We start from the raw sequence: 13,780 nt of genomic DNA, 5'->3' as shown, positions 1-13,780 counted from the left end.
AAAATATATTTTTTTTATTGTTCTTGTGATTTTTTGTGTTGATATAAAAAATACGTGTTTTCAATTATTTTTCGTGGTGGTGGGCGTCGAAATTTCTTTATGTTGCCTAAGTGGGCGGTGAGCCAGAAAGTTTCGGAACCTATGCTGTGGAGAAACTGGACCCGCGGCCTAGTGCCGTTGCACAGCTTAGGCGAATAGAGATTCAAAATCAAAATTAATGCTACACAGTCGTGATGCAAATTGGCTACGTATTTAATAAAACTGAAATAAAAATGCAGGAAAATCCCCGACACAAAACAGTGTACTCCAAAAAGTCAATAAAGTCAGCCCAAAGAAGATATTTTACAGTAAGTACATAACTCTGCAGACTGTCCAAGATGCAGTATTCAGGTCAAGGTAGCCATATTATTGTAATATCATCGAATTTCTATAGCATACCAAATTTCAAATCGATTGGACAGAAAGAAGTTTATGAATGAGATCCTTCACTAACTGGCTGATATTTAAGCAGTTGAATATAATATGTGTAAACCAGCCTTCAAATAAAAAAAAAACACTTTGAGGTCACTCACACAAATACACAGATAAAGGTTTTAAATAACTTCCCTCTTTTTGCGTCTAGGGTTAAAAAAAGAGTGTCTTAAGCCAATTTTTTTTACATATAAGTGCAAATTAGTCATCATATTCAATTAAGGTTCTTTATTTTATTTTTTATTGTAATATGGGGAATTTACTTACAATAGGAATAAAGGTCTGTATATTCTGCGACCTACTGCACTATACAAAAGTACGCTCTTCTCGTTTGTAACATCTCTATAGATATTTGTACTCAATATTCACTTAGTTTCTAACGTTAACGTTTTTGTTTTCTTGTTTTAGAGTTAAATTGGATATATCAAGGTAAGTTTTAATTCTTTTAACATACATTTTTATATTATGAATATTAAAACTAATTATTCAGACAAATTGTATTTTTTTTGGACTTGACAATCTATCCAATTACCTGGTCTCAAACTAAGAAATTATATGTGCTATGATTACCAAAACAATTCAATCAACTTCGAAAGCACAACCCACAATATATAGACAAATAATCTATTTAAATTTTTATATTTCCCTAAGTTGGTCCTACCGGGAATCGAATTTGTCACCTCTTTATCAAGCGCCCATGATAACAATCGCTGTGTCACCGAGAACGTCAAATTAAAAACTTATTAGTCATATGATTTACACTCGCCTGCATAAAAGTGACCCGTAGAGTAATTAAAAATCGAGTTTCATATAAAAAATGCATTAAAATAATTCAATATTTTTTAAGAAATGGCAGAGAATAAAAAAATAAACAGAATGGACACTCACCGCCCCTCCCTAGCTTTAGACACAGCACCACGCCCCGCACATTGACGGTCACATTGACTGAACGACAACAAGGCTGTCGGCGAGCCGTTTTCGTACTAAGACGGCTTTGATATTTGAATATAGTTTTCATTTATTCATTACGGAACTTGTACGTTAATATATAACATCATTGTACGTTACTATTCATAATGGTCGTGAATGGTGCTGTGTTTGGCTGCTTATCATATCTAAACAGGATAAAGAAAGGAGTTAAAGATGAAACGAATTAAGTAAAAAAACTTATGTCTGAGACTCATTCAGTTATATTTTTCTTCATTTATTTAGTGCAGAGTAATATATAATACAGATTTATTACATCAATATAATGAGACGCCATAACTTCGTGAGCTAATAGACAAGGATTCTTAAATTTTAAATTTCTATTGCTGATAAATATTATGTAGTGTACGCAATTTCAAGTACCTTGGTTACCTTATTTAAAAGTACCTGTCTAAAATATAACATTTTAAGTGCTTTTAATATATCTTTTAAATAAATCTTCATTGTTATTCTAGTTAGTGAATTAATGAAAAATATAATATTATAAATGTGTAATTATTAAGATTCTATGAATAGAATTATAGATAACAGATTCGCGTTAGAATTTTCGCTATGTTGCCGCTCTGACCACGTGATGTAATAGTACGAGAAGCGATGGATAACCCTGCAACTTCACGCACACATTTGCGCGTGTGCAGATAGCGCCTTACTGTATGTAGTAGTAGTAGGTACATAACTTTCGACCGTTGTATGGAGTGTCCGGGGTGTGTTAATGGTCAGTGTTGTCACATATACTTTTCTATAATACCAAGTGATGGGACGAACGAGTCGTGCGCCTGGTGGTAAGCGACATGCCTGTCCATAATACTTGCAGTGCCGTTCATTGCTTTAGGCTCAATTCACACTGGCGCATAGTCGAAGCGTCGCGTCGCGTCCTGTTTTTCAACTACAACGCCTGGCGACGACGCTCGTTTTAGTGCGCCCGGATCACAGTGTGGTCGGCGTCTGACACCTCACTGCGCTCAAGTAACATGAAGCCGCTCGACTGCAACCAAGCGTCGACACGCGAATCCATATTTGCATAATACAAATTTGTACCTTAATAATGGGAAAATAGAGATGAATATGCTATAGGCGAAAAACATGACGCGTCGCGACGCTTCAACTCTGCGTGTGTTGAGGGTTAAATCCCAAAAATCTGGGTGTGTCTGCATCCGTCACCCTGAAACATAATTTGAAAAGTTCCATGTGCCTGTAATTTCACCAAACCCTTCAAAACCAGAATGCAGTAACACTCATGTTACTGCTTGGCTACAGAAATAATTAAGGTAGACAGTACTTCACTGGACGAGCTCTACGGCTACTAAGTAAAACATTTAAATAATTCAACACACGCTTACGAAGCTTACTTGATTGCAATTTGACTACGTGTCCTATTGCAGGTGACTGTAAAACACATGACCCCAGGCTTAAACAGCGCTAATATCATTTTTCCAGATCAGCAGAACTGGTACAAATTATATACAGGTTGTGGAGGAAAATTTCAAAGTCCCATCGACTTACCAGTGTCTGGTTTAGTCAAGGTGCATGGTCAGCGACCTTTGATATTCGGCAACTATGCCGAAGTTCCCCTTACGATGACAATGTTTTTCGATGGTAACAGAAGTGAGTACAATTTCAGACGTTCAAGTTAACAAATATAACATAAAGTCCTACGCGAAGTTGACGAAAAGAAAATTGAGTATATGGGTTTTATTGTTCGAAAGAGCTTTACTTAACTTCAAAAAGGCTCCAACTAATGTTTTATAATGGTATTATGTTCAAAGGATTTACTCAAGAGATATTGACACTCATGTTTTTGCGAATATTCCCCATATCCTAGATCCAATTTGTTGTAAAGTGCACTTAATGTTGTACAGAAATAATTTGTCTTCCTAAATTGATATTTACTGTAATATGATAAGATAATGGGAGCATGGTCACTGTACTTTATCGACTTTCAAATCGACTCAATCTTCTGTTTTACAACCACACCAACTACCTGAACTTAACCGAGGGAATTCCCTATACTATGAGGATCAGAGAAACGGATTTCACTACCTACTATTATACTAGTATCAATTTAGAAAAATCCGTTCTCCAAATCGGTCCGGTACTTCCTCAGTGCCCACAGTGCAAAAGGTATCGTCAAATTTTAAATTTTATCACGGATTTACTTAATATTTTGAAGTTAATTGCCGACTCACCAACATTTAAAATTTTTGACCATTCAACAAATATTTTGTTTGCTTTGAGATTTATTCAACCTTATCCCTCCCTCTCCTTTCCTGCTCCGAAGCACAGGTGCTGGCCTCCGTAGTCACCGTTTTGCAACTTGCCGTATTCCATCGCGAATTAAAAGGTTTGGTGACACCTTTCTCTGATGCACAGCCGACGAATGGAACTCCCTTCCAGCACACGTATTCCCTCCTTACGATATGGAGTCCTTCAAACGAGGCATGAAGACGCATCTTGAATCCATCATCATCCAGGGTCAAGGTGGTTAAGACAGTGATTGTATCAAAACTACCCTAGGTTCCTTCACGTATGGATTCCACGTTCCATTTAACATCAGGTGGAGTGGAGTCATCTGCCTGTCACATATAAAAAAAATAATATTTTTATTTTTAATTTAAACAATATTATAGCGTTAGTTACATGACAATATTTAATATAAATTTTTACTTTATATGAAGTATCTGGAATTCCGATATGTACTATCCGCCAGGAAGGTCGTCGTGATATCGATTAGCGCGTCACGGTTATGAGAAAATATCCCATATTCAAAGATATTCTACCCCAGCAATGGGAGAGTGGTTGCTGCCCAATTGAGAGGTTGCCTGTTCGAATCCCTATGGTGGTGTCATAGGTTCATATTACTTAATTTCGTAAGTATCGTTAATTTGTGAACGTTTAGAAGCATTACCTCTCGCTAACCATGTAGGAAATCATCGTGATGAAACCTACCATGTTGAAGAAGGTTCATAACCCTTGAAAAACGTGGTAAGTCCTCAACTCGGCCTTTACCCTCTTTATAATGATAATAAATCTTTTAGTGAGACGTCTTGCGTCTTCTTGTCAGTAAAAGAAAAAACAATAATTTAAACTTAAGACTATTGTTTGTACATTTTTAGGATGCTGTTAGAACTTGAAAGCAGTCTCAAGGGCAGTAACGCCAGCATAAAAGTCTTCAACTCCCGCTTGAGCTTATTCCCAGGATTCGCTACAGTACCACGGTAGTCCCAACAGCATCTTGATGTATGTATATTATCGCCCTCAGACACCCATGTAGAAGGGTTGACAATGTGCCTTGAATAAAAAAATATTTTATAGGAGATCCGTGCCCAGTAGCAGAACTTACGCATAATACCTTAATGATATTGTTTAATGATTATGGGTCGTAGGAGTTGATACAATACTCATATATGTTTACCATCTTATTTTGCGGAGCATAGAAACTCGAAAAACTTACTTTCAACGAACCAGCTATTTTTAAGATCCTATCTTTTTGATCCACCCTTTTAAAATAAATGAAAATACCTTTGTCTTGACAATTGGTTTCCTACCCATTAAGTTAGATAAAAACATTCCGTGCAGAATACCTTCTTTTAATAAACTATTCAAAACAACTTAGGCCATTTGAATTTTGTAGAGAATACAACCGTATTTGGGTTAGACTTCAAGTAAATATTTTTACAGATTAGTCAATCACCCTTGGAATGTCAACTTTGAGGTGATTCTTAAGATGATAAACAAAATACAAAAAATTTGGTCAAATCTGCGTACCACGTGCTTTTCTAATCTTTTGTGTTCTTATACCTCATAGAAAAACACGGTTGATATTGTATCGTTTATTTAGGCGTTAACGATTTCTTTACAATATAAGTTTGAGTTTCAGTATCCCCTCCGAGCGCCATCGCCAACATAGTTGACATTAAGTTGTGATAGATGATTCAATACTCTTTACTCAGCTGTTTGCGATAAAAGAGCAATACGAACTCGGAAGCCGCTTCCAGAGCGTAATTTTGCTACAAAAGGGCAATTCACTGAAACCGGTAGTTTTAAGTCTCGGTCTATCTTGGTTTGCGATCCTAAGTGGGTGTTATTAGGAGACAGGTATTGTCACCATGTGACGAGATGAAGGTAGAACTCGGACTTCCCATGAAGATCGGTTTCATTCGGCTTAATTCAAGTCAAAGCGCTCAAACTACACAATCGCTTACATAAAGCTACTGGTACCCGAATGAGTGTTCAAACCATAACGGAACAGGCTCCATGAAACCCAACAACGCTCTAGAATGCGTGCTATGCATCTGAAATTAAGTGGGCGCATCGTGCAGCTCGTTTAAAACCTGCACGTGAAGACCTTGAATGGACCATGAATAAATTAAGGACTGTGCTCTTTACAGATGACTGTAAACTTAAATTTTTCAGTATTTAAAGCAAAGTCGTTTGCAGGATGTCAGGTGGACGTTTTTCGGATTCCTGTACTGGAAAAACTGACCACTTTGGTGGGTCCAGTATTGTAATGTAGGACGGAGTCAGCCTAATGAGTAAACTAAGTTGATATTCTTGTATGAAGACCACTGGAACACTTCCAATTTCGTCCAGCAAGACATCCAGCATCAAATGTATGATACACATCGAGATGGTCGGGGGATTTTATCTTGATGGAAGATTTCACTTTCTCATACAATCTACACTACCCAATATGCACTTTCAGACGCCATTGTCAATGTTTACCGTAGCCCGCCGTACCATAAACCCCATTGAGCAGTTATGAGATGAGCTCAAACAAACCTCGAAATAAAATATATCGCCATCCACAACTAATCAGAGCTCTCCTCGAAACAGATTCCTGACAAAGACGTGACGCACATCATACAATTTCACACAGACTCACGGATTACGAGAAACAGTGGAGGGCCTACACGTTACTAAACACCTACAATAATGAGCTCCCGCGAACTTGTTCTGAAATTAAATTAAGGCTTCTGGCACGAAAATGCAGGTTGAAATTGATTGAATGAGTGAATTTGTGATTTTTTTTCAAAATTGTGAACCATTCACGCTTTTAATGAATAAGTGTTTCATGTTGCGATCATTTACCTAAGACAACTTTGTAAAGTAATCCACAGTTACAAAACTGTTTTACTGTCTATTGAAACGAAAAAGAAATAATTTGTAACCTATTCAAAGTGTACTTAACTGATTCATTCATCTATTATAAAAGATAAGTGCCTACCTTTTCAATCGCGTTATTAATTTTCCCACTTTTTGGTATTCATTCATTCGTTCAATCATAATATCAAATCAAACGTTTTTTTTAAATATCCAGTCACAAGACGAACACAACAACAAGTTGTGCGTCGTCGTGCTTGTTTCCCGCCTTAAAGACCATTACACTGTCTTTTTAACATTGTAAGCTAGACCATGTGACTCCGCGTAGGACTCACATATATTAAGTAGCTTTCTCATTGCGCTAACTGAAGGTGCCAGCAGCACCATATCGTCCGCGTAACTGTAATTATTGACACATACGTCGTCAATAAAACAACCAAGCTGCTTGCCGCCAAGTTCCTCAATCAGCGCATTCATATATAAATTCTCACCCCGCATTCCATCCTCCATGGATCCGAGAACTCACCCGCCCACCGCACACGGCTTTCCTGATTCAAGTACCAGAATCTAAAGAGACATACCAACTCCGGTGGCAGCCCAGTATCATTTAGTTTCCGCCAGAGGATGTCATACGAAACCAAATCAAATGCCTTGGAGAGATCTAAAAAACAGGCATAGACGGGAGTTTGTCTATCAGTGTAATACCTGACAGTGCACTTCAAGCTGAAAATAGCAGTTTCTGTTGACAGCCCGGGCCGAAATCCGAACTGCGCATCCTGTAACTTTACATGCCGGCTCAAATAAGAGTTCAGCACACTATCAGCACTTTTGCTACTATCGTAGCTAACGAAATAGGCCTATAATTTGACCTGTCCGATACATTCCCGGTCTTGCTTTTGACAATCGGCACCACCAGAGTTCGCAACATATCAGGAGGTAGGTACGAGTGATTTACACATAGATTAAATAACAGCGTGAGCACTCGTGTGAGGTGTGCACCGGCATGCCGCAAGTGATCTACGCTAAGCCCGTCATGACCTGGCGACTTACCACCACGCATTTAAAAATGGCACGCTTTATGTCTTTGGTGAGAAATGTTGTTGAAATGTTCAGCTTTCGATTCCTAATGTCGTCAAACTTCCGATTGGGAGGCCCCAGAGGAGACTGGACGGCAAAGTAATTTTTAAAAATATTTGCAATATTGACAGGATTGGATACCCCATCGACACTCAGGGGAAAGTTTCCAAAAATTCTTAAAGTCCGATTTTGAGTGAAGTGATGCTATTAGATCCATTCTTATTTGATCTTGGTGGTTTTGACACCACTTCAACTTACCTTTAAAAATTTACGCGCTTCAATCATAGCTTTGTATATTGGGCCACTCGATGGTTTACCATACCCGATCCATATTTTGAAGCTGAGTCTAGCATTCGCATGAGCCTCACTAACGTGCTTGTTCCAGCCCACGACAAGTTTTTTATTATGCCTATTTGGTTTTTGTTGCCCGTAAGTGGTACTAGCTGCTTGACATAACACATCCGTCAATTCTCTATACAAATTATCTATAATTTCCCTATGACTAGCCTTATTGCAATTATTCCCGCTACAGTTTTGACAATCCACGGGAAAGTCTATGTTTTTTAACTGCGCATCACATATGTTACGATATCTACTGATCTGCTCTGCACTTCTCTCACCCCAACGAATTGTATTACCAACCGGAGTTTTAAAAGCAACTTTTGCTTTAACTAAGTTAAGGTTACACTTAATTATTAATGGAAAGTGGTCAGACCAGTATACATCATACTTTACAAAAGAGTCATTAACACACTGTCAACGGCCCTAGTGACGACGCAGTGGTCCAGCCACCTTCTACACCCATGAGCGTCACTTACAAATGTGAAAGTCCCGGAGGATACGCCCAACCTAACTTCACATATTCAATGGCTATGACTCTGACCTCTTCATCCCAATGTCAGGCGTGCCCCAGGGTTCTAATCTTGATCCGCTTTTATTCCTAATCTTTATTAACGATCTGTGAGAAAAAATCGATAGTCCCTGTCTCGCTTATGCCGACGACATTAAGATCTTTAGAGATGTTGTGAACATTGAGGACTGTATTGCGCTACAAAATAATATCGACATAATAAGTGAATGGTGCAAGCTGAATCTAATGTCTTTAAATAATAACAAGTGTAACATAATTACTTTTACTAAAATAAGATATCCAGTTGTACATACTTATAGAATTGATGGATCGGTATTAACGACAGATTTTACTGTAAAGGATTTGGGAGTAACCTTTGATTCAGCCCTTTCATTCAAACCCCACTATGACCACATAAGTAGAAGCGCGAATAAAATGCTATTCTTTATCCTCCGCGTCGCTAAGCCCTTCCAAAACATGACATCGTAGTATACGTCATACAACTCTTTGGTAAGGAGTAATTTAGGGTATTGTTCATCTGTCTGGTCTCCGACTTACCAGAATCATAAAGACTGGATAGAATCGGTGCAGCGAAGATTTCTGAGAACAATGAGCTATAAATACGGTTTGAGGAAGAAAATACCAAACTACAGTGATTATCTGATAAGGTTTGGCATGATTAGTCTCGAAAAAAGACTACAGATATCGGATTTATGTATGCTCCACAAGATTGCTAACCTTTTTTGCCGATGCCACCTTGTTGCAAATGATATGTATGAGGGTGCCAACACGTTCTGTACGTATACCCCAACTATTCTGTATTCCACATGCTATGAACAATGTCTCGAGTAATAGCCCGATAACCAGAATGTGTAGATATTACAATGACATCTGTTCTGATCATGATCTATAATATGGTACTTATAACAGTTTTAGAAGACTCCTACATTCGAATCCACCACCTTAATTTCTTTACGTAAGCTTTATTTTTTTTAATATCTTTTATTCTCCTTTTTTTTATTTGTTAAGCATATTTAAATAATTTCTTCTAGGTATCAAATGTCCATAATTGGATTACAGGTTTATATTCATTCGTGTAGAGTAGTTTTGTTAATGTATATTCTAATCTGTAATCTGTTGCTGTACCTTATCCGATTAAATTAAATAAAATAAAGCCTGTGGCAAACCCACATACAAAAGCATGACTGTTGAGCACGAACATCACGTAGACCTTTTAATTCTACACACCATGATACCGCCGATCTGTTTGAGCGTTCAGCTGTGACATTAATTGTGAAGCCCTAATTAACATTCAGTACGCAGGACGTGCATAGCCATGGCGAAAGGGCATTAAAACACGATTTCCAATGATTTACCTAAGAAAAGTCATTCTAGAGAATTTATTATTGCTTTAAAAGGAGCAATAATAGTTCATTGTTTTGTATGTTACGCAATTACTCTGGAATTTGTGAACCGATTTCGTTGATTATTTTTTGTTAGAAAGAGGGTACCTCAGTACTGGTCCCATTTAGTCCAATTTAAAGAAAATATGCCACCTTTAAGGGTGGCAAAGTAGGGGATGGTCCAATTTCGCGCACTTTCTGGTAATTCCACGAACTTATGAGGTCGTTTTTTTAATAAAAAGTTACAGGTCAAGGTCAAGTTTTGAAACATAAATCACTTAATTAATCATTAATACAAAGATCGAACACTCAGAAAAAATTCCTTCAATTAATTAAATTTACTTACTCCGCTGGCTCAGCGGCAGCGACCCGAGTGGATCTTGGCCTCCGACATGAGTTGGCGCCAGCGCGACCTATCTTGTACGATCTCCTCCCAATTCTCTACATGCAGGGCGCAAAGGTCTTTCTCCGCTTATTAAACAATACTGAAAAATCTACTCAACCGAAATTTATTTTGGATTCTGGTTACATGGACATGATAGCACTGTAGAATGGAGCTTAGTGTAATCTGTGGAGATTGAAGAACGATAGTAATAAAATCAATTCCTCTCTATTTGAAATTATATTAAACGCCCTTTATTTCTTTCATGCCCACCGTAAAAGTGAAAAAATTTTCATAAATAATTTACGATTAACTTAATAAAGAACTTCATTAAAATGTCTTATTGTGACAGCCTAGTCTACAAGTATAAGAATTTAATTTTGAAATATTTACGAAAGTCTTGTTTAGGTACACCGGTATTTTCGAGACCGCCCCGAGTCCCGACTTTTTTCTCGAGACACGGTAATGCAACGAGACTGATAACCCTAGTTAATACAATAAATGTTCTCCCCGATGCAACTCGACGCGTAGTCGTTTCGTAAGACATCGTTCATAAAATTGAGCACGTTCTCAAATAAATCATCTGGCATGGTTTCCTTTATTGTTTAAGTAACATCACAATATACTTACAAGAATACTAGTGACATTTCCGACATTTCACATATTTCTAGGTTATACACCAGGGCTTGGCAGCCTAATGGCCTTCCCAACCCATTTATACATCCGACTACTGGGCACGGATCTTCTCTCAGGCGAGGGTTTATGGGGGAGGAACCATGTCCGCCACGCGAACTCGGTGTAGGTTGGGGACTTCATACATTTTCCGAGGGTTGTGAACCTTTTTCGACGTGCAGGTTTCATAACAATGTTTACCTTCAACGTAACTTCAACTCATGGTAAATTTCAAATTAAATTTCAAAAAAAAAACCACGGCCTCTGCTTGAGAGGCAGTAGGTCCAACAATTAGGCTACCCTGGCTTTCTATGTCCTTTATGGAATGAAGTCTGAAGACAGCATGCGACTTAATGACGCATTCAATTTAATGGATTCTTGTGCGCATATTAGCCTCGTCTTTTCGGTGAAGGTCACCCGGCGAATCTTTTGGTAGCTGATAGCTCAGACCCTAACCATTTAGCTAGAAAGTCAGTCTAAAGAGCATTGTCAAATGTCATATTCTACAATGGTACAAAACCATTTCCGTTTTTAAAAATTAAAACATAGGATTTCATATATTGCTCCAAACATCTGATTTCTTCTTCTTATCGAGTCAATGACTAAAACCAATAAAAAACCATTACACAATAAGCATCTACCTCTGTGCCCCTATATGTTGCCCTTAGCAGGTCTTCGAGGGTGCAGAGGGTCGGTCACAGTGGACATGAGAGCAAGTTATACATACTTTGTATGGGGGATCAACAAGTATCTGACTTATTATTATTGATACAAAGATGGAACTACAAAAAAAATTCCTTCCATTTAACTGAACCGACTGGTAAAAGCTGTAAAAGTGTATAACTACACTACACTACACACTACAATACACTACACTGCACTTTTACATTGTGATTAATTCACCACTTTGGGATGTAGTTATAAATGTTTGAATCGTTGGTTGGTAGTTGGTGCTTTTATTGTACTTAAGGAAACAAATTTATGCTAATTTATTGCTATTTTATACTATTACATATCACATTGCTTGCACCAAGACGTATATGGCTGGTGGAAGGATTAACAGTGGCACCTTAGGAAAATAAACAATAAATAAAGGGAAGTAAGTAAAAAAAACAACAAAGTATCAGTAATAAAGTGACTCTAATGATTCGTAAAAATCAAACGGCATTGTGCGTTATATGCGAGCGAGAGGTAAAAATGTACGTGATCTGTATAAGAGACCTTTAGTGCATATTTTGGAATTTAGATGTTTTTACAAACATTGCTTTAAAATGCAAAATATATAAATAACGCACACACTCATAGCCCCGCACTAGGAAGGCATAGCGCCGCACTAGGAAGGCACTAGACAACCATAAATTACACCTAAACACGCGAGAGAAATAAATGTAGGCCATACAAATATTTCATACGGCCCGGGAATCGTACCCGGAACCTCTGCGTTGCAGCCCACCATAGTAATCGTTCGGCCGCGGAGGCAATTCAATTCACGCAATGGTTACTATTGTTGTTTGTTTTTATTTAGCATATTATATTTGACTTTAAGATTGATTTTAAATCAATCGAAATGTCGAGTTGAATAAAATATGGTTTTCTATATGATTAAGTCCTTAATTTTAAAATCTAAATAATGTGTGAATATCGTCAAAGTTTCTAAATGTAAATATGTTGCAAAGTACGTGGCCTCAGAGGGTCCCCTCGAATAAAATAATGAAATAATTGATAGGAAATGAAACTATTTTTCCGGATTTAAATCGCGTATATTTGTTTTTTCAGTCAACCGTGACCATGAGACCTGTAAAGGGTCCGAAACGTCGGTTTGTTTGAAAAAACAAATATACGCGATTTAAATCCGGAAAAATAGTTTCATTTCCTATGTGTAACAATCGCGAAAACCTAAGAACTCGATAAAAATAATTGATTATAAAATCAAATAATATTTAAATACCTAATTAAATTTAAAAAAAAATTAAAAATACTCTTTGCAACGCTCTGTAGTAAAAAATACTGTAAATACCTCTCACCTACAGATACGAAGTGATGGATGGCTTTCCGCATTCGCGTCGTACTGTATAAGCATAATACATTTTACTGTCTACCGCGGACGACCGCGTAGGTCATCCGCGTCGCGCTGGTAGGAGCAAACTGTGACCTAAATGATCAAAATGATGATTGTAACTACAAAATATAACGTTATTCATACTTTGGATTTGACTGTAAGGACGATAGATGTTTTCCGTTAATACGCGTCTCTAAACAGTCGTCTATGCGGTGTTCTACTATCGAAGCCGGTACGGTGCCGATTTGTGTAGAGTCGCGGCGATCGAGCCGAAACCAAAAGTCACGACGTTGAATACGTAAGCCAGCCCTTAACTTGGACTTATGATGCTCTGATCTCATCAACAAGAAGACATAAATCTATGCCACCCAACATGCCATTACCATCAAAAATGGTCTATAACTAACTGCCTTTAATAATATAGCCTCATTATCGGTCTCCACCATTAAGTGATAATAGGCCATTCTTTTAACGTTTTCGACGATGAGAATTTATGCAACAGCTCATTTAAAGAAAATTGCTTTAAATTGCCCTCAGCTTTCGCAAACGATCGTCTAAAGTTTACAAAACAATATACAGAGTCGTGAAGCCGACATAAACTGTTCTTCCTTGATTAGTTGCAAAATGCAAATTCGTTCTTTTGTTAGTTAGGCGCTTATTTATGGGTCTTTGAAGTAATATCAATATTCTTTTATTGAAAAATTCACATTATAAATGTAAAAGCGATGAAACAATTCCTGCGACTTTTCCACTGAAATTTATCTTCTGTAGAAACAAAT

General features: G+C 37.5%; 1 protein-coding gene across 1 annotated transcript in view; it reads left to right on the top strand.

Annotated features, from left to right (window-relative positions):
* Nucleotides 1-13,780, top strand: part of LOC113231933 (carbonic anhydrase 6-like) — a 38,722-nt gene that overhangs the window by 2,651 nt on the left and 22,291 nt on the right. Inside the window, exons 2-3 of the mRNA XM_026466480.1 lie at nt 880-900; nt 2,896-3,063. Coding sequence (XP_026322265.1) covers nt 880-900; nt 2,896-3,063 — 189 coding nt within the window. The remainder of the gene's footprint in view (nt 1-879; nt 901-2,895; nt 3,064-13,780) is intronic.

Source organism: Hyposmocoma kahamanoa, unplaced genomic scaffold (genome assembly GCF_003589595.1).
Source record: "Hyposmocoma kahamanoa isolate Upper Pololo Valley unplaced genomic scaffold, ASM358959v1 66, whole genome shotgun sequence".
Classification (NCBI taxonomy): Eukaryota; Metazoa; Arthropoda; class Insecta; order Lepidoptera; family Cosmopterigidae; genus Hyposmocoma; species Hyposmocoma kahamanoa.
The sequence above is the reverse complement of the archived record's forward strand: the minus strand, read 5'-3'. Positions and strand labels throughout refer to the sequence as shown.